Genomic DNA, 22,495 nt, shown 5'->3' with positions numbered 1-22,495 from the left:
TTTAGTTAAAAATTCTTTTTTTTTTTAAACTTATTAACCTTTATGCTACTATTCGTTTTTGTGGTTACATTACTGTCTAAAAAAATAGGCTGTTTGTTCTCTTCTTAAATACAAACCAAATTTTATTAATTAAACTAGGTCCTGAGAACTGTACTGAATGTAATGAAGGTTTTCCTATTTGCTATAATTGTAAGAATAATTATAAGTTAGATAATGGTGTTTGTAAGGCATGTGGTGATTATTTTCCTAATTGTAAAAAATGCAATTCACCTGATAACACTTGGACTATCAGTTGTGGTTTGTGCAATGATGGATATTATCTTGTTGATGGTAAGTGTATCAGTTTGTTGCTTTCTTGATTTAGTTTTAAAAACTCTTTTTTACAGAAATTCATTTTCAGAATGTCCTTCTAGTTGTGAGAATGGTCTTTGTTCAAATGAGGGTGTTTGTTACAATTGTAAAAGTGGAACTATATTTAATAGTGAGAGGCAATGTGTTGTTCCTTCATCTGCACACTGTTTAAAATCAGAAAACGATTGGTGTATTTCTTGTGAAAGTAATTATCAACTCATTAATGGGAAGTATTGTTTAAAGTCTGTTGGTTGTTGGGAAGGTGCCATTAAAGTGCGTGATGGTTTTTGTATTAGTGCTATTGATGCTCACTGCCGAGGGAATGGTAATTATCAGTGTTGGGATTGTATGTTAGGGTATATAAAGAATGGAAGTTATTGTGCACGAGTAGAATATGTTGTAGAAAATTGTAAGGCATCAAAAGTGTTATATGGGTCTACTGTTTGTTCAGTATGTGAGGATGGTTTCTATCCTTCTGGTTTTGATTGTAAAAATTGCTCTGATATTGTTGGGTGTTCTAGTTGTATGAGCCAAACAACATCGAATCAACTTGGTGTTAAAGAATGTACAGTTTGTTCATCTGGATATTTAGAAGATAATCAATGTATTACAATACCAAATTGTAAAGAATATGAGTCTAATAAATGTGTCACTTGTTTAGATTCTTATCTTTTAGAAAATAACATTTGTGTTGCTGCTTCAACCAAAAATTGTAAAAGAAGTAGTCAGAACATTTGTGTTGAATGTACTGATGGTTATTATTTAACTTCATCTTCTATTTGTCAATCTTGTAGTACTTTTAATGGAAATGGTGAGTGTTATACTTGTAGCACTAATTCATGCACATTATGCGATAGGAATATGACGATTAGTAATGGAGTGTGTCAGCCTTGTTCTAAATTATTTCATTGTAAATTATGTGACTCATCAAGTGATAGATGCTCTGTGTGTGAGAATGGATATTATCTCTCAAACACACAAGAATGTACACTATGTCCAAATTCATGTAGTTCATGCTCATCAGAGAAAGAATGTTCTGAATGTAATTCTGGGTATTATTTAGATGGAACTACATGCAAAAAATGTAGTGATATTCCGGGATGCCAAGATAACCAATGTACAACAAACGGATTATGTACTCAGTGTGTGAACAATTCTTATATATTAGAATCAGGAAAATGTACACCATGTTCTTCTAAATACCAAAATTGCTCTACGTGTAATTCAACCTCTTGTCTTAGTTGCAATTCAGATCATTATCCAGCATCTCCAATTCATTGTTTGTCATGTAATTCATTGACTGGTTGTATTGATTGTAGTCAAACAGAAAAATCTTGCAACAAATGTTCTAATGACTATTTCTTAATTGGTAAAACATGTAAGACATGTTCTCAAATAGATCCTAATTGTGAATCGTGTAGTTCAACTACAAATAAATGTTCTGTTTGTAAGAAAGGTTATACTTTATTAAATTCTGTATGTACTTTGTGTTCTGTAGCTATTCCTAATTGTGATCTCTGTTCTCCATTGGAATTAGTTTGTCAAGAATGTAAGAATGAATATTATTATCCTAATATATCAGAATGCCTTCCATGTTCTCAACTAACTGATAATTGTTCTATTTGTTCCAAGGAAAGTCAATGTCTGGGTTGTGAATCGTCAAAGAATGTATATTTGAATACAACAACTAACACTTGTGACTCTTGTCATAATATTGCAAACTGCGAGATTTGTGATTCTAATGGGAGATGTAGTAAATGCAATTCAAACAAATTCCGTATTTCTGATGGAAAGTGTGTTAGTTGTAACGATGGTACTGATTTTATTGGGTGTTCTAAATGTGACCCTTCATCAAGTACAATATGCACAGAATGTACTGATGGATATTATCTTCACTCTTCTCAATGTTTGAAGTGTTCTTCTAATTGTGCTAAATGTAACTCTTCATCTTGTTCTTTGTGTTCATCAGGATTTTTGAATATCAAAGGTGATTGTGTTACTTGTGAGTCTGTAGGATGTTTAGAATGTGATTCTACTTTAAATAAATGTTCTATTTGTAGCCCTGGATTTAGTTTACATGATGGATATTGTGTTGGTTGTAGTACTATTAATAATTGTAAAATTTGTTCTTCAAATAATTGTTCAGAGTGCAATACTGGGTATTATCTTGATGAAAGTAGTTGTAAACCATGTGATGATTCTTGCACTACATGTACTAAAACCGAAGAGAAGTTAATATGTAAAGAATGTTTAGAAGGATATTATTTATCTTCAGATACATGCATTAGTTGTGGTGAATATTGCCTTTCATGTGATGACAATAATGGTTGTTTGAATTGTAAATCTTCATATACACTTAATGCAACAAAGGGATGTGAATTATGTGGAACTGTTATTAGTGGATGTTTAAAATGTTCAACTACCTCGACTGAATGCTTGGAATGTTTAACAGGATATTATTTAGACTCAAAGAAATGCGTCAAATGCGATATCAATGATTGTGTTACATGTTCTGGACCAAACACATGTACTTTGTGCTCTAAAAGTACTGTATTACAAAGTGGTAAATGTGTTACATGTCCTGACGGAACAATTATAAATGAAGATAGTACTAAATGTGTCCAATGTAACTCTTATATTCCAAATTGTAGTTTCTGTAATTCAAGGACAGAATGTTTTATATGTAGTGATGGGTTTTATTTAACTAACAATGGAGGAGAATGTAAGCCTTGCAATGGGAAAGTAATTCGACCAAATGAGTGTGTAGAAGCTCCAGAGCATTGTACGATTTATATATCAAATACAACGTGTCTTAAATGTGAACAGAATTATGTTTTAAGATCAGGAAAATGCACGTTATATTCTAATGAAGAGTATTGTATTCAACATGATAGTGAAGATGAAATTGGTTGTGACAATTGCTTATCGTCTATTTCACCAAGTGGTATTTGTGATGCATTTACAAGAACTACCTCTTTATCATTCTTTAATCAAACTTCAGGTGAAGGAGTAGGTTATTATGAACTACCAACAATATCTACTTATAAACAAGAAACTTCTCAATGTTTGTTTGAGTGGAGAGGAAAGTGTTGGAAGTGTAAAGATGGATATTATATGAATAGTGAGAGTGTGCCTCAATGCAGTATCTGTAACGATTCGTGTGAAAGTTGTGTTTTACCTTCAATATTAGAAGGAACTAAATGCCTTAACTGTAATTCTTCTTCTGGAGTTGTAGATGGAAACAGTATTAGTCCAGTATGTTCTGATGACACTCACTGCACTCAATTTAAAGGTGTCACTTGTTCTTCATGTGAAAAAAACTATTATCTCCATAGAAACAAATGTACTATTTGTAAACCTAATTGCGATAGTTGTATTCCTTCTTCTGAATCACCAGAATCATCAATATGTCTTATATGTTCTTCTGGTTATTATAAAACAAACGATGGAATATGCAACAAAGCTCAAGATGATTGTGCCATAATTTCAACAATAACAACAATGTGTGCAAAATGTATTGAAGGAAAAAAATTAGATGAAAACGGAAATTGTATTGATATTATTGAAGAGAGTTGTGGGTTTATTGTTGGAGGGAAATGTCAAGAATGTTTAGAAGGGTATAATTTATTAAGAAATGAAACTGGAACTTGGGTATGTAATTCAAGTCAAGACTTTGAGTATTGCACAGACACAACAACTACTGGTTGTTTGAGGTGTGAAGAAGGTAAGTTTTTAGACCAATACAATTTATGTCAGGTGTGTGATCTAAATTGTGCAACTTGTTATGGAACTAAAACCAATTGTACAACATGTAATTTTGGATATAAATTAACAGAAAATAATACCTGTGAATCTCTTGGCTCATTGGTAGAAAGGTGTGTAACATTTTTCCCTGATGCCTCAGGTTGTGCAATATGCAAAGATGGCTTTTACCAAATATATAAAAGTTGTGCTCCATGTAACGAATCATGTTTGACCTGTAATCAAAATGCATTTAATTGTCTTTCTTGTAACTTTACTGGAGGTTATTATTTCGATATAGAAACGTCAAAGTGTTTGTCCAATAAAACATTAGACTATTGTGTTGCCTCAGAATATGATGGATGTGTGACTTGTGAAAGTGGCACATACCTATCACTAACTTATAAAAAATGTTATAAATGTAATAGCACTTGTTCTCAATGCACCAACTCTGCAAATCAATGTACTAAATGTCATGAAAATCATGTGTTAGATAGTGGTAAGTGTATACAATATTTAGACATTCCAAATTGCATATCAGCATCTAACTCAAGATGTACATCATGTAAAGGATGGCATGAACCAAGTAAAGATGGTTCAAAATGTGAATATGCAGCCAATAATTTAGTTCTTATTGGTGTTCCAATAGCAGGATGTTTAGCAATTATAATTGTTATAATATTGATAATCATCTTTCTCATATTTATTATTCAAACAAGAAGAAAGAAAAAAGAAAGAGAGGAGAAGATTTGTGAATTTGATATGAGTCGTTGTAATATATTATTTGAAGATGTGGATAAAGAAAGTGGGTTATGTGTTAATAAAAAAGAACTTACATTTACTATTGATAGAATGACTGACACTATTCCAGTTGGAGAAGAATCAAGGGATTTATTGTGTATTGGAAATAAAAAATCTCATACACTAAAAGTTCAAATTACTACTAAAACTAATATTGATAAATATCGTATAAGAAGTGATCCCTCACTAATTACCATCGATAAAGGAAAAGCAGTTGAATTTAGTATATTCATTCAACCGTTATGTACAACAACAGTAGTTGATTCCCTTGTTCTTTTAGGATTAGATATGAAGAAAGGAAAACAATATGAAGCTCGTATTGGTATTTCCTTTAAAACAGAACTAACAACACGACTTGATTATGAAGAATTAAAAGAAGAAAAGAAATTAGGAGAAGGGTCATTTGGAATAGTATATCTTGGAGATTTTAGAGGTAATAAAGTAGCAATTAAGAAAATGAAAATATCTCTTGATGAAGAAAAACAAATGGAAGAATTTGAGAAAGAAGTAACAATGTTAGACAAATTTAGAAATGAATATGTCATTCATTTCTATGGTGCAGTATTTATTCATAATAAAATATGTATGGTAACAGAATTTGCTAAGTATGGGTCTTTAAGTGATTTAATGCATAAACATGAAAAAAGAATTGAAAATAATATGATCATCAAATTACTTTCTGATGCAGCCCATGGAATTCAATATCTTCATCAAAATGGAATATTACATCGTGATATTAAACCAGATAATTTCCTTGTTGTATCACTAGAGAACAAGATACAAGTTAATTGTAAATTAACAGATTTTGGAGCATCGAGAAATATTAATATGTTAATGACAAATATGACATTTACTAAAGGAGTTGGGACACCAATGTATATGGCACCAGAAGTATTGAAAAAAGAACACTATAAATTACCTTCTGATATTTATTCATTTGCCATTACAATGTATGAAGTATCAATTTGGAGAAACCCTTTTCCAAAAGAACAATTTAAATACCCATGGGAAATTGCAGATTTTATAAGTGAAGGAAAACGGCCTAAAAAAGATGAGGTCATTGATGATTGGCTCTTTGATCTGATTGAGCATTGCTGGAACCAAAACCCAAAAGAACGATATAATGCAAATCAAATTGTTGACGTTTTTACAAAAAGTCTTCAAATGAACTAATTGTATTTTCTATAAAATTAATACACCTTTGTAATACTTATTAATTAATCATTATTAACTTGGGTAAATTAAGAGAGAATAAGAGTAAGCCTCACAGAATATTGTTTTCTAAATCTTAACTAAAAACAAAAGTAAAGTACCTAAGTATTTAATTATAAGTTCTTATTATTTAATTTCAAATAAAAGTTATTGAAAAGAATAAATTTGGTCTTGTATATATATTTTTTAGGTTCTACTAGTTGGCTTTCCATTATAAAAAAGAAGTAACCATTTTCTTATACCCTTTTTAATTCGTTCCTTCTACTAAAGAAGCAAGCTAATAATGATTTGAAAAATCAATCAAAAAAAGAGAAAAACATTTAATAATTTAAAATTAAAAATTTTTTTGATCTTTTATTACGTGAGATAAAAATAAAATTACTGCTTTTGGTTAAGAAAGAGGAGAATAAAGAAGAGAACGATAGAAACCAGAAATAAAAATAAGTAAGGAATTGAAACAAAGAATTTTTAGAAAAAAATTAAAATCAAATCAATGAATGTTTCTATATTATCAAAATAGTCTAATTAAAAACATTAAATTTTTAAATAAAAGAAGGGTCTAAAAAATTTTAAATGGTTCTTTTGTTTGTTAGTTACTTCCCTTTTTTTTTAAAACGTTTTAGTCACTAACACAATAGACCTCTTCTTTTTTTGCTTACCTATGCTGTTGATGTCAATGAAACAGAATTTAACCGACAAATAGTTTGTGGAGATGGTATATGGGATTCTTATAATGAAGAATGTGATAGTACTACTGGGTGTGGGAATGATTGTTTATGTATAGATGGATATAGCGCTGATGGGAATGGGCATTGTATTATTTCTTGTATGTATGGAAGTGCATGTGTTACTGGTTGTCTTGCTCCAGATATATGTGAAGTATGTGATGAAAGTTTAGGGTATACTTCTGATTGTCAAGGATGTAATGATACATACATGTGGTATGGTGAAGGAAAATGCAAAGAGGTTCAAGTTGACAAAGTAAAAGGATGTGGTGATGTGTTTACTAGTTCTAGTGATACTTCTCAGTATGAAATTAAATTAGAATTCACAAGTACTATGAAACAAATTAAAAAAGACGTTGTTCCAGTAGCACCTGAACAGTTATATATTAATAGATGTACTCGTTATGTACACCCAACTAAACCGTATACTTATGGTCAATACTTAAAAGTAACATTACCAGCTGGACAAGAAGATACTTATATTTCTATTTCAATTGATAAACAATATAATAGAGATGATTTAGTTCTTGCTCAACTTCAAGAACAAAAAGAAGGAAATGAATTTGGAATTATAATTCAAGAAGATTGTATTAGTGGTACAAATTTGAGAGATAAAGTTAATTGTTTATATAGAAATGGAGGATTAAGTGAATACATTTTATCTCCTAGAATTGTTACTTGGATGAACGCTGGAGCAACTCAATACATCTTTGTTCATAAGAAATATGCATCATCTTTAATGACTGAATTTCAAATTTTCTTTACTAAAGTTAAACACCCATGTTCTAATAATTATTATGATATTGATTGGAATGATATTGCTGGTGATGGATATTCAAGAACAGTTAATTTAGAACATACCCTTAACTCTCGTTCTATTTGTTCTAAAGATCTTATTAAAGGATTTTGGTTTAGAATTAAAGGTGCTGAACAAACAATTGTTATTTCTACTTGTCAATCAGAAAATTATGATGTTTCTTTAGATCTTATAAAAGCTAGTGTTGATACTTCTAGTGCTGAAGCAGGTTCAATTAACTGTGAATCATCTGATTCTGTAGAATGTGTTAAATCACGTTCAGATGGATGTGGAACTAATTCTAAATTAGCTAAAATGGTTGTTGGTTTAACTGAAGGTGATACTTATTTTTTATTTCTCGGAATTAATGAAGAATACTCTGCAGAAGTTCTTTTAACAGTTAACACTACTTGTCCATTAAATTGTGGTGAAAATGGAATTTGTTCTGCTTATTCTGGTAGGTGTGAATGTAAACCTGGATACGTTTTTAAAGATGATGGATGTACACAATGTGGTAATGGTGTTGTTGATGCTAACGAAGATTGTGATTTGTCTTCAGGTGTTAATGATACACAATGTACTGATTCATGTAACTGTGCTTATGGTACTTCACCAATGTCTCTTTCATATAATGGAAAAACTGAAATTAAATGTGCAGTTCCAACATGTGGAAATGGAAAAATTGATGAATATGAAGAATGTGATGGAGGATATGGATGTGATCATTGTGTTTGCGTTGATGGAACAAGCAAATATGCAAAAGCTAGACTTGGATGTATTCCCGCTACATGTGGAAATAAAAAATGGGATGAAGGAGAAGAATGTGATGGAGGAGATGGATGTGTTGAATGTGAATGTCAAGAAGATTGGTTTGAAAATAAACAAGCAGACTGTACAAGACTTTCTAAAGCAATGAAGAATTTCCTTTTCTGGGGAATAGGGGCATGTGTTTATCTCTTTATTTATATTATTGGATATATAATTTGTTTAATAATGTACCTCAGATTAACTAAAAAGATAAAACAAGAAATAGAAGATGAAAAGATGACAATATTCGAAAATACTGTTATTCCATTTGATAAAACAAATTCACAATTTATTGATATTAAAACCAAAAATGATTATTTCTCATTCTCTTCTAATGTTATTGAATTTCCTGATTTAAGACCTGAAATTAATGATCCAGTTGAAACTAAAATTGTATTAACTAATAATTGGAAACAACCATTACATTTTACATTCCATTCTGGTGATTATACAAAATATGAAATTATGTGTAAACCATTTACTGGTACTATTAGACCAGGTGATTATGTTGAATTAAATATTACATTTATGGCTAAATGTACTACATTATTAAATGAAAAAGTACCAATTACTTTAAGATATGGTCAATTAGGAAATATCTTAAAAGATATTAAAAGAGAAAATCCTGATTTAATTGCTCAAAATTCTCAATCTAGTCAAAATAGTGAAAGTGAGGGTGGTCGTTCTCTTTCATCAGCAAATAATAATGCTAATTCTTCTTCTAAACAATTATCTTCTAATGGTCAAAAGTCTCATCCTTCAAAATCTCATGCTTCTGGAAGTACAAAATCTAAATCAGACTCTGAAACTTCTACAAAGAAGAAGAAAAAAGGAAAATCTAAAATATCTAAATTCCATGTTTATTTAAATCTCCAAGTTGAATCTGCTCTTTCTACTAAATTAGATTATGAAGAAATTCACTTACAACATCCACCTATTGGTGGTGGTACATTTGGTATTGTTTATCGTGCTGAATGGAGAAGAGTTGATGTTGCAGTTAAAGTAATGAAAACTGATTTAGTTGGATTAGCTGAATTATTACCTAATTTTAGTCAAGAAGCAGAAATGATGGAACGTATTCGTTGTCCATATATTGTAAATTTCATTGGAAGTGTTACTACACCTGATACATTATGTCTTGTAACAGAATTTTGTCCATTAGGTTCATTAAGAAAATTCATGAAAATAAATCCATTAACTGATTTATTAAAAGTTAGATTCTGTCAAGATATAGCACGTGGTATGGAATATTTACATCAAAATGATATTCTTCATCGTGATTTAAAAACTGATAATGTTTTAGTTTATTCTAAAAATCCACATGATCCTATTACTGCTAAAGTTACTGATTTTGGTACTTCTCGTTCATTTATTGAATCATCTGGAAAAATAGCTTTACAAAATATTGGTACACCTGTATATATGGCACCAGAAATTAGTAGAAAAGATCAAATGACATTAAAATCAGATGTATATTCATTTGCTATTTGTATGTTAGAAATTTGGTTAGGAAGAGATCCTTATGATCCAGCAAAGTTCCCTGATTCTGATTCAATTTTAAGATTTGTAGGTGCTGGAAAAAGAATTGATATTGCTGATGATTGTTTATTAAAAGATGTTATTGAACAGTCTTGGAGACATAGTCCATCAGAAAGACCTACATTCAAAGAAATTGGTATAATGTTAGATTCTAAGTTTAAGATAGTTAATGACAAATCAAAATCAGATTCTCATAAAGATCAATCTGCTTCAACAAAAACTGAAACAAAATCAAAAGACCCTTCTTCAGAAAGAGTCTCAACAACTAACACAACTGAAGAAAGTATTGAAGCATCAGTTTCATCACAAGTTCCTGAAACAGGAGTTGAAAATGATTAAATTTTTAATTTAAAAGAATACAAGAAATTTAGTTTTTAATACTTTTTAAAAATAATAATAATAAAAAAAAACAACTTTATCAAAGAAATGATGAATTTTTATATTTTTATTATTTAAAAAAAAAATAAAAAAATTTATTAAAAAAATCAAAAAGGTAGAATGAAAAATCAAACTAAAAGTCCTTCTAAACAAAGAATTCGTTATAAAGATTGGAAATGTAACTATCCTGGTTGTAATGAACCAGCAAAAACTAAATACAATTGTACATCACATGTATGGGACGCACATCTTAAATTTATATATACTGAGTATGGTGGAGTTGCATTTAAAAATTTAGAAAATAAAGAATTACCAAAAGAAATGTGTGAAAAGTACATTGAATTTGTACCAGATGAAATAAATATTCGCAAAAGAAAATATCCTCTTGTCACTAAACAAAGTAACAAAAAAAATGATTCTCCTTTAACCACTTCATTAGTTTCAACTAACAGCCCAAATAATCTTACTCATTCTTCTGAAAATCAAATTGACACTTTATCTCCTCCTTCAGAGTCATTGGTTGGTCACGAAATTTCAGATTTTAATGATCTACCTCCAATCGTTCAAAGAACTTCACCTCCTAAATTATCTCAAACACCTCCTCAATTATTTTGTTCAACAAATATTGATGATTTTATTAAAGTACTTCAAGTTTCTCCTTCGTTAAAACAACTTCATATTTTTGGTGCAGTGTTTGCAGAAAATGGTTTCTTTCAACGAAGTGACTCAAGAACAAAAACAAAAGTTGCACCAATTAGAAATGCATTAGAAAGACTACTTAACGTTACTGGTAAGATGTATACGTATGATGTTGCTGATGCAGAGACTTATGGTTTTATAGCTCAAGAATTAAAAGAACAATTCCCTGATTTAGTCCATGAAGATGAAAGTGGGTATTTATCTATTGATCCTATTAGTCTTATTCCTTTTATTGTTGAAGCGGTCAAAGAATTAGATAAAGAAATTATACCTTTACAAAATTCATATGGCCTTGCTGTTAAGTTACTAGAAGAGTCAAACAACTTATTACAAACAATTAACCAATTTACTGTAGATTTTTCATTTTCTCTTGGACCACGATACATTACCTTACCTAGTGCTATTATTATTACTATACTTAGTGTTATTTTATCAATATTATATCCTTCGCTTCCTTTTATTTGGGGATATTTTGCTTTACTTAGTGTTGGGTTATGGTATTCATCTCGTTCATCGAATGTTAGTGTAAATAAAGAGACAACAAAATTTGGAGTTTCAGGATGTATTGTATTTGGAATTATATGTGGTTCATTAAGTTTTCTTTTTGGTTATTCAATTCAATTTATTGGAATTTACAGTATAGTTGTTTTGGTTATATGGATTATTGGTCAATTTTATGGTGATTGGTTAAAAATATTCAATGTGTTTATTATTATCTCTATCCTGTTTGGTGGGTTAATGTTTGTTTTATCAATAATTCAACCAGGATATACATGTCATGCAGGTGTAATTGATGATTTAATTTATGTTAATAGATCACCATGGAATTGTCTTGATCCAGAACTTGGATTTGTATTTGAAAATAATGAAATTGTATGGCTTGGGTCCAAGGGAGAAACGTTATTGAATCCAATTAATCATCAAAATGCTTCTATAGGTGTTGTTCTAAAATGTTCTGATTTTGTAAATTTTAAATGTGGAAATATCTATTATTGAATAAGATTATTGTTTTAAAGAACCAAAAAATTAAATTAATTGTTTCATTTTATTTTAAAATAGTTTAAATAGTTGTGAATAATGAAGATAATGTGTTAATTCCTTCAATCACACCATCATCTATTTTTGATATATGAGTTGACATATTATAGTAGTGTGAAAAGTCTATCAATCTACAATCACATTGATAAGACTCAGCGTCATAAACAAAGAGTAATGAACTTGAAAAAAAGTGATATTTCATTTTTTGAATACAGTTTTTAATCTTTTCCATTTGTTGAATATAATAATTAATAATTTTATCTTTTTGAGACCCTAATTGATGAATGAATAATGACAATATTTTAATTGTTTCTTCTCTAGAATGAATTTCAAGATGAATTTTTTTATTTATTGAAAATGAATAACCATCTTTTTGTGTTATTGTCATTCCACAGAATCTAAATCCAAGTATATTTTGTGTTGTTAAAGTATCTAATTTTATTCGTTCTTTTTTTCTATTTTCTTCAGTTTCATCACACCATGTTTTATTTCCTATTTTAATATCCAATACACATGGTTTTGAATATCTATAAATAATATTTTCTATTGAAATGAAAGTGTCATTGTTTAATGTAAAAGAATTAAAAAAGTGTGGAATTAATCCTATCCAATCTATTAAATCTTTATTTTCTAAATAAAACTCTAATTCCTTTCCAAAAAGGTTATTATGTAATAAGTATGTAAAAAATAAAAGAAGAATCTAAACAAACTCTTTTATAACTAATCTTTTTGATAAGACAATTCCCTTGTTTAGTAATACACCCTTGATGACCACCTGCTTGTAATTGAGAGTTATGAATTAAGTATTTAGTTATATATGGTAAATCCATTTAAGGAATTTAAGTTCAATAATTTCCTATTAAATTAAAAATATTCCCTTTTCATTCAATAAAAACTTACTAAAAAGTTATGAAAAAAACACTGCCAATTACTCAGAAACAAATTCTTTGTTTTGTAATAATGCAGTAGCAAAAGTTTTTCCCCACTCGAAACATTCTTTAAGATTCTCTTCAGTAGGTTTAAATCTAAAAGATAAAGGTTGGACAGGTCTTCTTACCATTAATTGGTCAATCCTTACTGATAAATTTCTTACTCCTTCACAACTCCACCCATAAGTTCCAAAACATTGAACGTATCTACTGCAATGAATAATTGGATTTAAATGAGCAAGAATAATGTACATTTGTGGAAGTGCTTCACCAACAAGTGTTGGAGTTCCTAACAATAACCCTTTAGAATTTTCAAAGTCTTTTAAGATAGCGTCAACAGATGACGTAACAATATTATGCATAATGACTTCTACTCCAACTGACTTAACTCCTTCTGCAATTTTTTCTGCCATCATTTCAGTATATCCATAAGCTGATCCATAGGCAATAATAACACGGTCTTTTAATACTTTTGGTTGTGACCAATTTTTATATCTTTCAATATTTTCTTTAATGTTTGTTCTTAATACTGGTCCATGACTACAACAAATAGCTTTAAGTTCATCAACTGGAAATCCAATATTATTTTCAAGTATGTTAATTCCTTTAAGAACAAATGAAGTATATGGCCCAAAGATACAATCAAAATAGTGTTTATATGCATCCTCAAGATCCTTAATTCTATCCATCATTTCATCATTAAATACTCTTGGATCTGCACAGTGAGCACCAAAAACATCACACGGAAGGAGAACTTTTAATTCAGGGATAACAGTCATCATAGTATCTGGCCAATGTAAAAATGGTTGAATAAAGAAATTAAGAGTATATTGTCCTAATTTGAATTGTTTATTTTTTGTACTATCAATAGTTTTAGTTTTCTTTGTAATATGTCCAATATATTTAATATTTGTTAGTGCAGCAAATGTAGCAATAACAGTAGCCTGTGGAAATTTTTCTAATATATGAACTAATGAACCACTATGATCTGGTTCTGTATGATTACAGACAATGTAATCAATTTTACCAGATTCTCCAATCACATCAGCAACACGACTAAGACATTCTTGTGCAAAATTCTCTTTAACAGTTTCAAATAAAATATTCCCTTCACTTGTTGTTAATAAAAATGAATTATATGATGTTCCATATGGTGTTGACATAATAATATCAAAGACTCTTAAGTCGTTATCAAGAGCCCCAACCCAATAAAGATTTTCACATACTTTCAATGCTTTTAATGTCATTATTCTATTCAAAATTATTTTTTAAGTTATTTATCCTTTTTTTTTTTTAAAATAATTTTATTTTTGTTTTAATAAAAATTTATTTATTTAGATTAATTGATATTAAAAACTTTATTATGATTAAATTTAAATTCATTTTAATTATATTAACTCTTATTTAATTGATTTTTTATCCACAAATTAATGGCTTTACTACTGAAAAACATTCATCTTTCTTAAGAATATCGTTATGACTTGATTTACCAATATAAGTTACGTTAGAAGTAAACATCGAACAGGCTTTTAAAGAATTAATATTTACCATTCCATCTCCATCTGTATAATTAATTGTATACAAACTATCAAGTGACTTTTTGAATGACATTGATGCAGCAGTCTCAATTCCACCTGAGATGATACAATTTAAAGGTACTTGATTTGGTACTTTATAATTGTTTTTTTCATAATATGGTTTTAAAGTATTTTCATAAACATAAACACCAAATTCATTTATTGTTGGAATAGTTTGAATAAATTGAGTAATATTACCAACGGTATAACGTTCTCCAGTACTTTCAATTTCCATTAATAAGTCATCTTTATTCCATAATGTGTCTATAGGTAATAGTCCTACAACCGATTCAATTGATCGAATTACTTTAAGTAATCTATCAATTGGTAAATTTAAATGAAGTAAATCCTCACCAACAGTAATCATTTTTACAGCAACTCCTGACCCCATAACAGGCATACTAATTGCAATCCATTGATCAACATATTGATTGCAAAAGTCATTTCCAAGATAGTCTAATAGTCTATACGCCATATACCCTCCCATAGAAGATGAAATTAATACAGTTTTTTTCCCATTTATTTTATAAGAATTAAGAAGGAGTTGTTTTGTTTGTTCAAGCCATATATCAATTACTTTAGATTGAGAAAATCTCCAGTCATAAGGAGCTGCCATCATATCAACTCCATCACGATATCCAAGTTCTTCTAAATGACTAATAAATTTTCTCCATATTCCAGTAATTTTCTTCCATGGAATTTCAGGCCATAACGTATCAACAGCATAAGTTTTTCCAAAATCAGGTGCTCTAATTTCTATTCCGTCATAATTTTTCATTTGTTTTGTTTTATTTTCCCATTGCAAATGCATATATTCTAAATAACATTCAGAAGCAAGTTTATATGATGCCCAAAACCGTTCCCAATCTTCAACTTTTTTACATTTTTTTTCAAAATGTTCATCAGTTTTACTAATATTTAATTTAATATCAAGTATAGACGACATTATTCCTGGAATTAAAATAACTGGTTTACGAGAACAAGTCTCACTATTAGACAATGAACATAATAGAAATAAAACAATAACATTCATTTGTTTTTATAAAATGATAACAGAGTTTGATCTTAAAATAATGCCTATTCTGATAGAATTTTTGCCTATCATTTGCGTTATTCTATTTTTTCTTTGTTGTTATTTATAAGTTTTCCCATTTTTTTATTACCACCCAAAAAGTTTAATTTAAAACGTTGTCATTACTTTTAATTTCATTAAAAATTCATTTAATGAATGAATAATGTTAAATGTAATTATTATTTATAAATTATTGTTATTAATAATTCAAGATTTCGTATTTTTAAGTTAAATATTATGATTTATTATAATATATTTATTATTTATATTATAATTCAAATATTTTGTTTTTTAATAAAATTTATCACAAAATTATTTTTTAATAATTTTAATATTAATTTATAAAAATTATTTATAAAGTTTCAAGTTATATTTTCTTTATATGTTGAACTTTTATGATAATTACTTAATTATATTTAATATATTTTCTATGTATTTAAGTTTCTTTTTTTTTTTAAATAAATTATTGTAGAACTGATTTTAGAAGTATCTTCGTTACAAATTTGTTTTGTTAAATAAAATTATGAATTTTTTATTCTTTTTTAGAATTAAAAAAGAGAAAAACTAAAAAAATAAAATAGGAATATTTAGATCAATTATGACGATGGGAGATGCTGATATTTATGAGAATGGATTTATTACACCTACTCCATCACCCACACCTGATATTTTAATGGACCCATACCTAAGAGGAGTGAGAGAAATTCCTGAATGTTGTTCACCATATGAACAACATGTTCTTCAAATGAATCGACCAGCTTCAGATAAAGATAGAAATGCATATGTTCAAAAGATTATAGCAGAGTTAAAGAACCAATTTGGTGTAGATGAGAGAGTAGTAATTTATGCGTTATATGCGTGTAGTGGTGATGTTGAATTAACAAAGAAATTTTTTAGCGAAGGAAAAGTTATTCCATGGACATGTGAGGAAGATGTTTGTAAATTTTAAAATGTTTAGAAGAAATTAATTAATAAAAGTAATAGCAAATTCTTGTTTCAAATGATACGGATAAAATTTTTCAAATTATTATGAATAGAGGAAAAACTGAAACTGAAAAACGTTGTCATTTTCTTTCATGTGGTGGAAGTTTCGGTGATTTAATGAAAATGAAATATTGATTGATTGTTTACAAATGAAGTAGTCTAATTTAAATTTTATTTTAAAATTAAATTAGTTCATTTAGTAATTTTCAATTGAATTTACAAATTCTTTTTGAAACTTAGATTGAAGAAAGTTACAAATCAATTGAATCATCTAGTTCTAAGTCTATTTCATTAGTAGTCATATTTCTTGGTTGTATTTCAGATTTTTGAATTAAAACATCCATTTTAAAGAGTTGTTCATAATCATAAATAGTACCTCGGGTTAATTTTTGTTTAGATTCATTATATAAATTATTACATGGATGACTTGGTTCAAATAATTCTGTCATTTTTTTTGCTTTACCTGATAACGTGAGAGATTTTTTCCATTCAAAAAATCCTTTAGTTTTACAAAAACCATTTATAAAATCAATTCCATAATCTTGACACTTAGGAATATTTTTTAACTGTGTTTCATTATCTGAAAATATATCAAATGAACACATAGTTGATAAAAATTGTACTATATATATTGCACTTTTCATTAATAACCAATGTTCACTTCCTTCATACGTATGAAGTGATTTGTGTTGTCTTATTTTATCAATTAAATATTTAGAAAATTTTTTATCACTTGATGTACAAGAAACAGTTTTTTGGAGTTGTTTATTATTCCAAATTAATTTTGAATTATCAATATCAACAATAACATCAATATTTTCACTTCGTGTTCTTAATATAGAACTACATACAGCAGCCATAAATCCTGTTTGATTTCCAATTATTTTATTTAATGAAACTAATGGAAGAGAGAAAAATAATGAATTTGTTGAATAATTTTTAAATGGTAATGAAAGTTCTAATAATGGATTTATTACATCAACTCCACAAATTGATAAAATATCAGTAAATGGTGTAATTAATCCTGGCATACAGTTTGTCAATGCATACATCATTAAACTACTTGAATCATCAGTACTTAAAAAAATAGTTTTATTTTCTATTAATAATAATTTTAATAACGATGGAAATTCTAATGAATATTTATTTAATAATCTTGTTAACGATTGGTCTACTCCAAATGCTGTTTCAATTTCAATTGGTGCAGGAGATGGAACAACACTACTAACTAATAAATTATATCCTTGAATAAATATTTCTTTAGAAATACCTGGTTGTGTTAAAAAAAATTGACTAATTCTTTGTAGTCTTGTTGAAAAATATGTTAAAAAAGGTGAGTTTGTTAAAATGGCAACTGAAATTTTTGATGACAATGAACAACTGATAACCCCTAATGGAATTCCATAAATATCTCTTGATGGATGAAAGTGAATTTGTATTTGACATGATGGTACATCTGAACAACTATAAAACACTAAGTCTTTGATATCATAATTAAAAGGGTTTGGTAATGATGGCAGTACTAGAAATTTAGAAGTATCTTTTTGAATTAAGCAAAAATGAAGAAAAGTATTTGTGTCAGACATTTTATTAAAAAGTTAAACTGAATAATAAGAAAACTAAAAATTATTTTAAAAATAAAGTTTTTTATTGAAATATTTTAGTTATATATAACTAAAAAAAATAAATAATAATTTTATTATAAAAAGAGTTATTAAAAAAGAAAAAATAGGGTTAAAGGAAGAACTGAGAAAACTTGTGATTGACAGTGTATTATGTCTGAGGTCGTTGCTAAGAAAAGAACTTTCAAGAAATTTGAATTACAAGGAAAATCACTTGAAGAAATCACTGCCATGCCAGAAGCTGATTTTGTCAAGATGTTAGATGCTAGAGCTAGAAGATCATACAGAAGATCACCAAAATTAAAACATGAAAGACTTGTTAAGAAACTCCTCAAAATTAAGAAGGCTACTAAAGAAGGTGAAAAACCAAAACTCGTTAAAACTCATTGCAGAGATAAAATCATTCTTCCAAATATGATTGGTTCAGTTATTGGTGTTTACAATGGTAAATCCTTCACCACTGTCGAAATTAAACCAGAAATGCTTGGACATTATCTTGGAGAATTTTCAATTACTTACAAACCAGTTACTCATGGTAGACCAGGTGTAGGAGCTACTCATTCTTCCAAATTTGTCCCATTGAAATAAATTTGGTTTTGCTTTTTAGAATAATAATGGTTTTATTATTTTTGTGGTTATTATAAAACTTAAGTTCTTTTTTTATAATTTTTTTTTGCAATTTTTTTCTATTAATTCTTTTGATATTGAGTACTTATTTGATGTCTCTTTTTGTTTTCATTTTTTACTTTTTTCAGTTATTTTATTATTAATTTCTCTTATATCGAGAAACATAAATTTGATTTGTTATTCTTATAGTTAAACCAGTTCTGTATAGACCATTTTCCTAATACCATTTTGATAAAGTTGTTACATTAACACGAAACAAACACTTTAAAAAATTTTATATTTCCCTTATTTATAACTTTATTGTTCACTAAGGTTTTCTAAAATTATATTCAAATAAGTATATATCGTTTAATCTGGTTTGTATAATAATCTTTATTTTCAAAAATAGAGGTCCTTTTTAAGAAAAGAAAAAGAACCAAACTAAGTGTAAGATTTTATTTTTACAAATTATAGTTTATATTTTCTTTAAAAAAAAATAATTCAATTTTTAGAATATTAATTATTATTGGATTCTTTGTTTTATTATGTTGTTTTTTTGTTTGTTTTTTTTTTATTAAAAATAACAATTTTATATTAAATTTTATATTGTTATTTTGTTTATCCAATTCATTTAATAAAACGATTAATATTTTATTTCCATTAATTATTATATCTCTTATTAAATTTTAAGTTGTATTTTCATTTTATTTCTTCTACTGTTTATCCTAGAAATATTTTTAGAGCAATCATATTAATCAAAGAAAAAATGTGAAAAATTAAAAAATTCACAAGTGAGTATTTAAGAAAATCTAACCGTCGTTAAATTATAAAAAAGAGGAATGAAACAACTTGAAATGGTTTATTTAATGAAAGTGATACTTCACCTTAAAGACATGGAAGACATTCAAAACATTGAAATGATTAATAAGAAATGTGGTTCTGTTATCAGTGCACTAAAAATTAATCCATGGTTTACATCAGAAAGAGACATCAACAAGTTTTGTAGAATATTTAATCCACCAACATGTAACTGTAATTTACTTAATGTTGATGAGTCAGTATTAACAAATGTTGAGAACATAAGAAATTATGATTTGGGTCATTTTATATATTCAATAAAAGGAAATGACAGAAATAATCAACTTAATCAACAACAGATAACAGAAGAACAACAAGAAAGGCTTGGTAAGATTATTCAAAAAGTAGAGTCCATGACTTGTTTTTCATATGCGTCTGAAAAGATAATAGAAGTTATTATTCAAAAGATGAAAAAAGGAATTAAAATAAGGTGTAGCGATGAATTTGAGAAAAAATTTGATTGTGTGTTTAATAGATTTGAAACAAACTCCTTATTTTATAAATTTGATAATTCACTTGCCAATTTTATAGTAAGTGCTGATAGATATCCAAGTGAAATGATAATTCAAGGAGACACTGATGGGAGTTACGTTAAAGAACCAGAAAAGAAAAATATTATTCTCATAAATTCTCGTATTAAAAAAGACATAAAAATACTAAAAGGTATTAAATTGTATTTACCTAATATTGTTTTATTAGATTCAAATAATGAAAGAAATGTAACGTTTATTAGATCATCAGTTAGCTCACTATTTTCAAATATAACACCAACAGTTGAACAATCAGGTAATGGTATTTCTAATGTAAACGTAGATATTAATAACTTTATTGATGAAGAGAGTAGAGAGAATACTTATAAGATTCTTAATGATCTTTATGCAACTTCTGTTTCAATTTATGGGATCACACAAGGAGTGGATACACAAAATGTAACACCAATTAATATATCACTATTACCTGAATATATTAAAAATCTTTATATCTATTCATCCGATCAAAAATTAATAATTAATCAACAAAGCGTTGAACATTTAGAAATACTTGGACAAAAGTCTTTTGTTGAACTTCAATCAGTAGACAATTTGAAAAGATTAAAACTACAGGGAGTAAATAAACTTAAGATAAGTAAAATGAAAGAAGAACAGCAAATTATATCAACTAATAAAAGAAGATATTGGAAAGAAATACAAGAAATTGCAAATATATTCTCAAGTCTTGAAGAATTTCAATTAAACCAATGTTTTAATTTAAATATTAACGTACTATCAAATAATTTAAAAAGTATTGAAATGATTAATTCTACAGATTGTCAAATTAATATTAAATCAGATTGTATCGAAAGATTGAAATTAGAAGGAAATAAACAAACACAATTTAAATTATCAACAAATAAATCAAGTAAGATTTGTATTAAAGGTTGTGAGATTTTTAAATTGAAAATAGAATCAAATAATGAACAAAATATTGAAATAGCAAAAGGAAATCAGATCAATGTAAAATCAAAATGTCCAATTAATAAATTAATAATAGCAGAATCTAAAGAAGTTAGTATTATAGGAAATAAAGGATGTAATACAATGAAAGTAATTGAATCTACAATTAATAAAATTGATATTAAACCAAAGAAAATTATATTTAAATCAATTGAAGAATACATTAAAGTATCTCTGAAAGAAGCAGAAGAGATATATATTGTATCAATGAAAGAATATATCTTTGAAGAATTATTTGATAAATGTAAGAAATTATATATTGATGAATGTGAGAATTGTCAATTCATAATCAACAAGAATCAAATCAAAGAAATGAAAATAACAAAATGTAAAAATACAGAAATCACAGGGAAGTTAGATAATATTGAAGAAATCATCACAATAGATAATGAAGAATGTAATATTCCAGAAACAAAGAATAATATAAAAGAAGATACAGAAATAATAGAAATAAATAATACAAATAAAGATATAGAAATAGAGACAGATAAAAAATATGTTATAATAAGAAATATTCATGATCGTAAGATTAAAATTAGAAGTGATATTAATAGTGATGTTACAATAGAAAATTGTAAAAATATCACACTTGAAGGAGAATATGAAGAATATGGAAATATCAATTTCATTAATTGTAAGAATAAAGTGTATAACCAAAATCAAAAAAATAAATTAACAATTGGATCTGCTAGATCAATATTATTTAATAATTGTGAGAGTATTGAATTTAATATGTATAAAATTAGAAATTTACTTGAAATTATTAATAGTAAAATTGGTATTAGGATATCATCAAAGGATAATAATATTATTGATACAATAAATATTGAAAACTCTGAACTATATCATTTTACTTTACATCTGCCAAGTAATAAAGCCAATATAATTAATAGCACAGGAGTTGGTTGTGTCGTTCAACAATGTCAAGAAGAACTAACACTGAAAAGAATGGACAATATTCGAAGTATGTTGAATGAAAGTTTGAAGAAACTTGAAATGGAAGAGTGTAATGGAATTGCTATTCCTAGTAATGTCAAAGGAAAAGAAGTTAAAATGGTAAGGTGTCATTTTATAAAAATGGTTGATACTTCAAATTCAATTACCCAGATTGAATGTGATAATGTTGAAGTGATAACACAAACCGTGATGATTGGAAGAGGACCTATAGGTGGCAATGGTATCCAAATAGGAGAATTTATTCCTAATAACATGCCAATAGGAGGATTTGGAGGAGGATTCGTTCATTAAATAAGAAAGTAATAAGAAT

General features: G+C 27.6%; 10 protein-coding genes across 10 annotated transcripts, besides 17 other annotated features; 6 read left to right on the top strand and 4 right to left on the bottom strand.

The window, feature by feature from the left end:
• Positions 1–37: part of a sequence feature (AT_rich) that runs on past the window's edge.
• A 5-nt stretch (positions 38–42) lies between these two features.
• On the top strand, positions 43–6,066 carry EDI_336380 (protein serine/threonine kinase, putative; the record flags this gene model as incomplete). The annotated part of the gene is made up of 3 exons (XM_001740764.1): positions 43–91; positions 139–342; positions 401–6,066. The coding sequence occupies 3 exons, from the start codon at positions 43–45 to the stop codon at positions 6,064–6,066; spliced, it is 5,919 nt and encodes a 1,972-aa protein (XP_001740816.1).
• A 357-nt stretch (positions 6,067–6,423) lies between these two features.
• Positions 6,424–6,453: a sequence feature (AT_rich).
• Positions 6,454–6,627: 174 nt separating this feature from the next.
• Positions 6,628–6,657: a sequence feature (AT_rich).
• Positions 6,658–6,678: 21 nt separating this feature from the next.
• EDI_336370 (serine-threonine protein kinase, putative) lies at positions 6,679–10,311 on the top strand (the record flags this gene model as incomplete). The annotated part of the gene is made up of 2 exons (XM_001740763.1): positions 6,679–6,689; positions 6,744–10,311. The coding sequence occupies 2 exons, from the start codon at positions 6,679–6,681 to the stop codon at positions 10,309–10,311; spliced, it is 3,579 nt and encodes a 1,192-aa protein (XP_001740815.1).
• Positions 10,307–10,458: a sequence feature (AT_rich).
• A 12-nt stretch (positions 10,459–10,470) lies between these two features.
• EDI_336360 (uncharacterized protein) lies at positions 10,471–12,045 on the top strand (the record flags this gene model as incomplete). Its single annotated transcript, XM_001740762.1, has 1 exon — positions 10,471–12,045. The coding sequence occupies one exon, from the start codon at positions 10,471–10,473 to the stop codon at positions 12,043–12,045; it is 1,575 nt and encodes a 524-aa protein (XP_001740814.1).
• Positions 12,046–12,069: 24 nt separating this feature from the next.
• Positions 12,070–12,116: a sequence feature (AT_rich).
• On the bottom strand, positions 12,110–12,917 carry EDI_336350 (uncharacterized protein; the record flags this gene model as incomplete). Its single annotated transcript, XM_001740761.1, has 2 exons — positions 12,110–12,736; positions 12,798–12,917. The coding sequence occupies 2 exons, from the start codon at positions 12,915–12,917 to the stop codon at positions 12,110–12,112; spliced, it is 747 nt and encodes a 248-aa protein (XP_001740813.1).
• Positions 12,326–12,348: a sequence feature (AT_rich).
• A 98-nt stretch (positions 12,918–13,015) lies between the features above and the next one.
• EDI_336340 (type A flavoprotein fprA, putative) lies at positions 13,016–14,263 on the bottom strand (the record flags this gene model as incomplete). The annotated part of the gene is made up of 1 exon (XM_001740760.1): positions 13,016–14,263. The coding sequence occupies one exon, from the start codon at positions 14,261–14,263 to the stop codon at positions 13,016–13,018; it is 1,248 nt and encodes a 415-aa protein (XP_001740812.1).
• Positions 14,264–14,308: 45 nt separating this feature from the next.
• Positions 14,309–14,432: a microsatellite.
• Positions 14,433–15,626, bottom strand: EDI_336330 (1-O-acylceramide synthase precursor, putative; the record flags this gene model as incomplete). The annotated part of the gene is made up of 1 exon (XM_001740759.1): positions 14,433–15,626. The coding sequence occupies one exon, from the start codon at positions 15,624–15,626 to the stop codon at positions 14,433–14,435; it is 1,194 nt and encodes a 397-aa protein (XP_001740811.1).
• Positions 15,627–15,791: 165 nt separating this feature from the next.
• Positions 15,792–15,873: a sequence feature (AT_rich).
• Positions 15,874–15,897: 24 nt separating this feature from the next.
• Positions 15,898–15,938: a microsatellite.
• Positions 15,939–15,942: 4 nt separating this feature from the next.
• Positions 15,943–16,133: a sequence feature (AT_rich).
• A 43-nt stretch (positions 16,134–16,176) lies between these two features.
• Positions 16,177–16,245: a sequence feature (AT_rich).
• An 18-nt stretch (positions 16,246–16,263) lies between these two features.
• On the top strand, positions 16,264–16,784 carry EDI_336320 (uncharacterized protein; the record flags this gene model as incomplete). The annotated part of the gene is made up of 2 exons (XM_001740758.1): positions 16,264–16,599; positions 16,650–16,784. The coding sequence occupies 2 exons, from the start codon at positions 16,264–16,266 to the stop codon at positions 16,782–16,784; spliced, it is 471 nt and encodes a 156-aa protein (XP_001740810.1).
• Positions 16,785–16,809: 25 nt separating this feature from the next.
• Positions 16,810–16,839: a sequence feature (AT_rich).
• Positions 16,840–16,900: 61 nt separating this feature from the next.
• EDI_336310 (uncharacterized protein) lies at positions 16,901–18,235 on the bottom strand (the record flags this gene model as incomplete). Its single annotated transcript, XM_001740757.1, has 1 exon — positions 16,901–18,235. The coding sequence occupies one exon, from the start codon at positions 18,233–18,235 to the stop codon at positions 16,901–16,903; it is 1,335 nt and encodes a 444-aa protein (XP_001740809.1).
• Positions 17,344–17,379: a sequence feature (AT_rich).
• Positions 17,728–17,770: a sequence feature (AT_rich).
• Positions 18,234–18,380: a sequence feature (AT_rich).
• Positions 18,381–18,424: 44 nt separating this feature from the next.
• Positions 18,425–18,859, top strand: EDI_336300 (40S ribosomal protein S15, putative; the record flags this gene model as incomplete). The annotated part of the gene is made up of 1 exon (XM_001740756.1): positions 18,425–18,859. One exon carries the CDS (start codon positions 18,425–18,427, stop codon positions 18,857–18,859), a length of 435 nt encoding a protein of 144 aa, XP_001740808.1.
• A 470-nt stretch (positions 18,860–19,329) lies between these two features.
• Positions 19,330–19,567: a sequence feature (AT_rich).
• Positions 19,568–19,716: 149 nt separating this feature from the next.
• EDI_336290 (uncharacterized protein) lies at positions 19,717–22,476 on the top strand (the record flags this gene model as incomplete). Its single annotated transcript, XM_001740755.1, has 1 exon — positions 19,717–22,476. The coding sequence occupies one exon, from the start codon at positions 19,717–19,719 to the stop codon at positions 22,474–22,476; it is 2,760 nt and encodes a 919-aa protein (XP_001740807.1).
• Positions 21,642–21,722: a microsatellite.
• Positions 22,477–22,495: the final 19 nt, after the last annotated feature.

This window comes from Entamoeba dispar, genomic scaffold, assembly GCF_000209125.1.
Source record: "Entamoeba dispar SAW760 scf_1105229463199 genomic scaffold, whole genome shotgun sequence".
Classification (NCBI taxonomy): Eukaryota; Evosea; order Mastigamoebida; family Endamoebidae; genus Entamoeba; species Entamoeba dispar.
The sequence above is the reverse complement of the archived record's forward strand: the minus strand, read 5'-3'. Positions and strand labels throughout refer to the sequence as shown.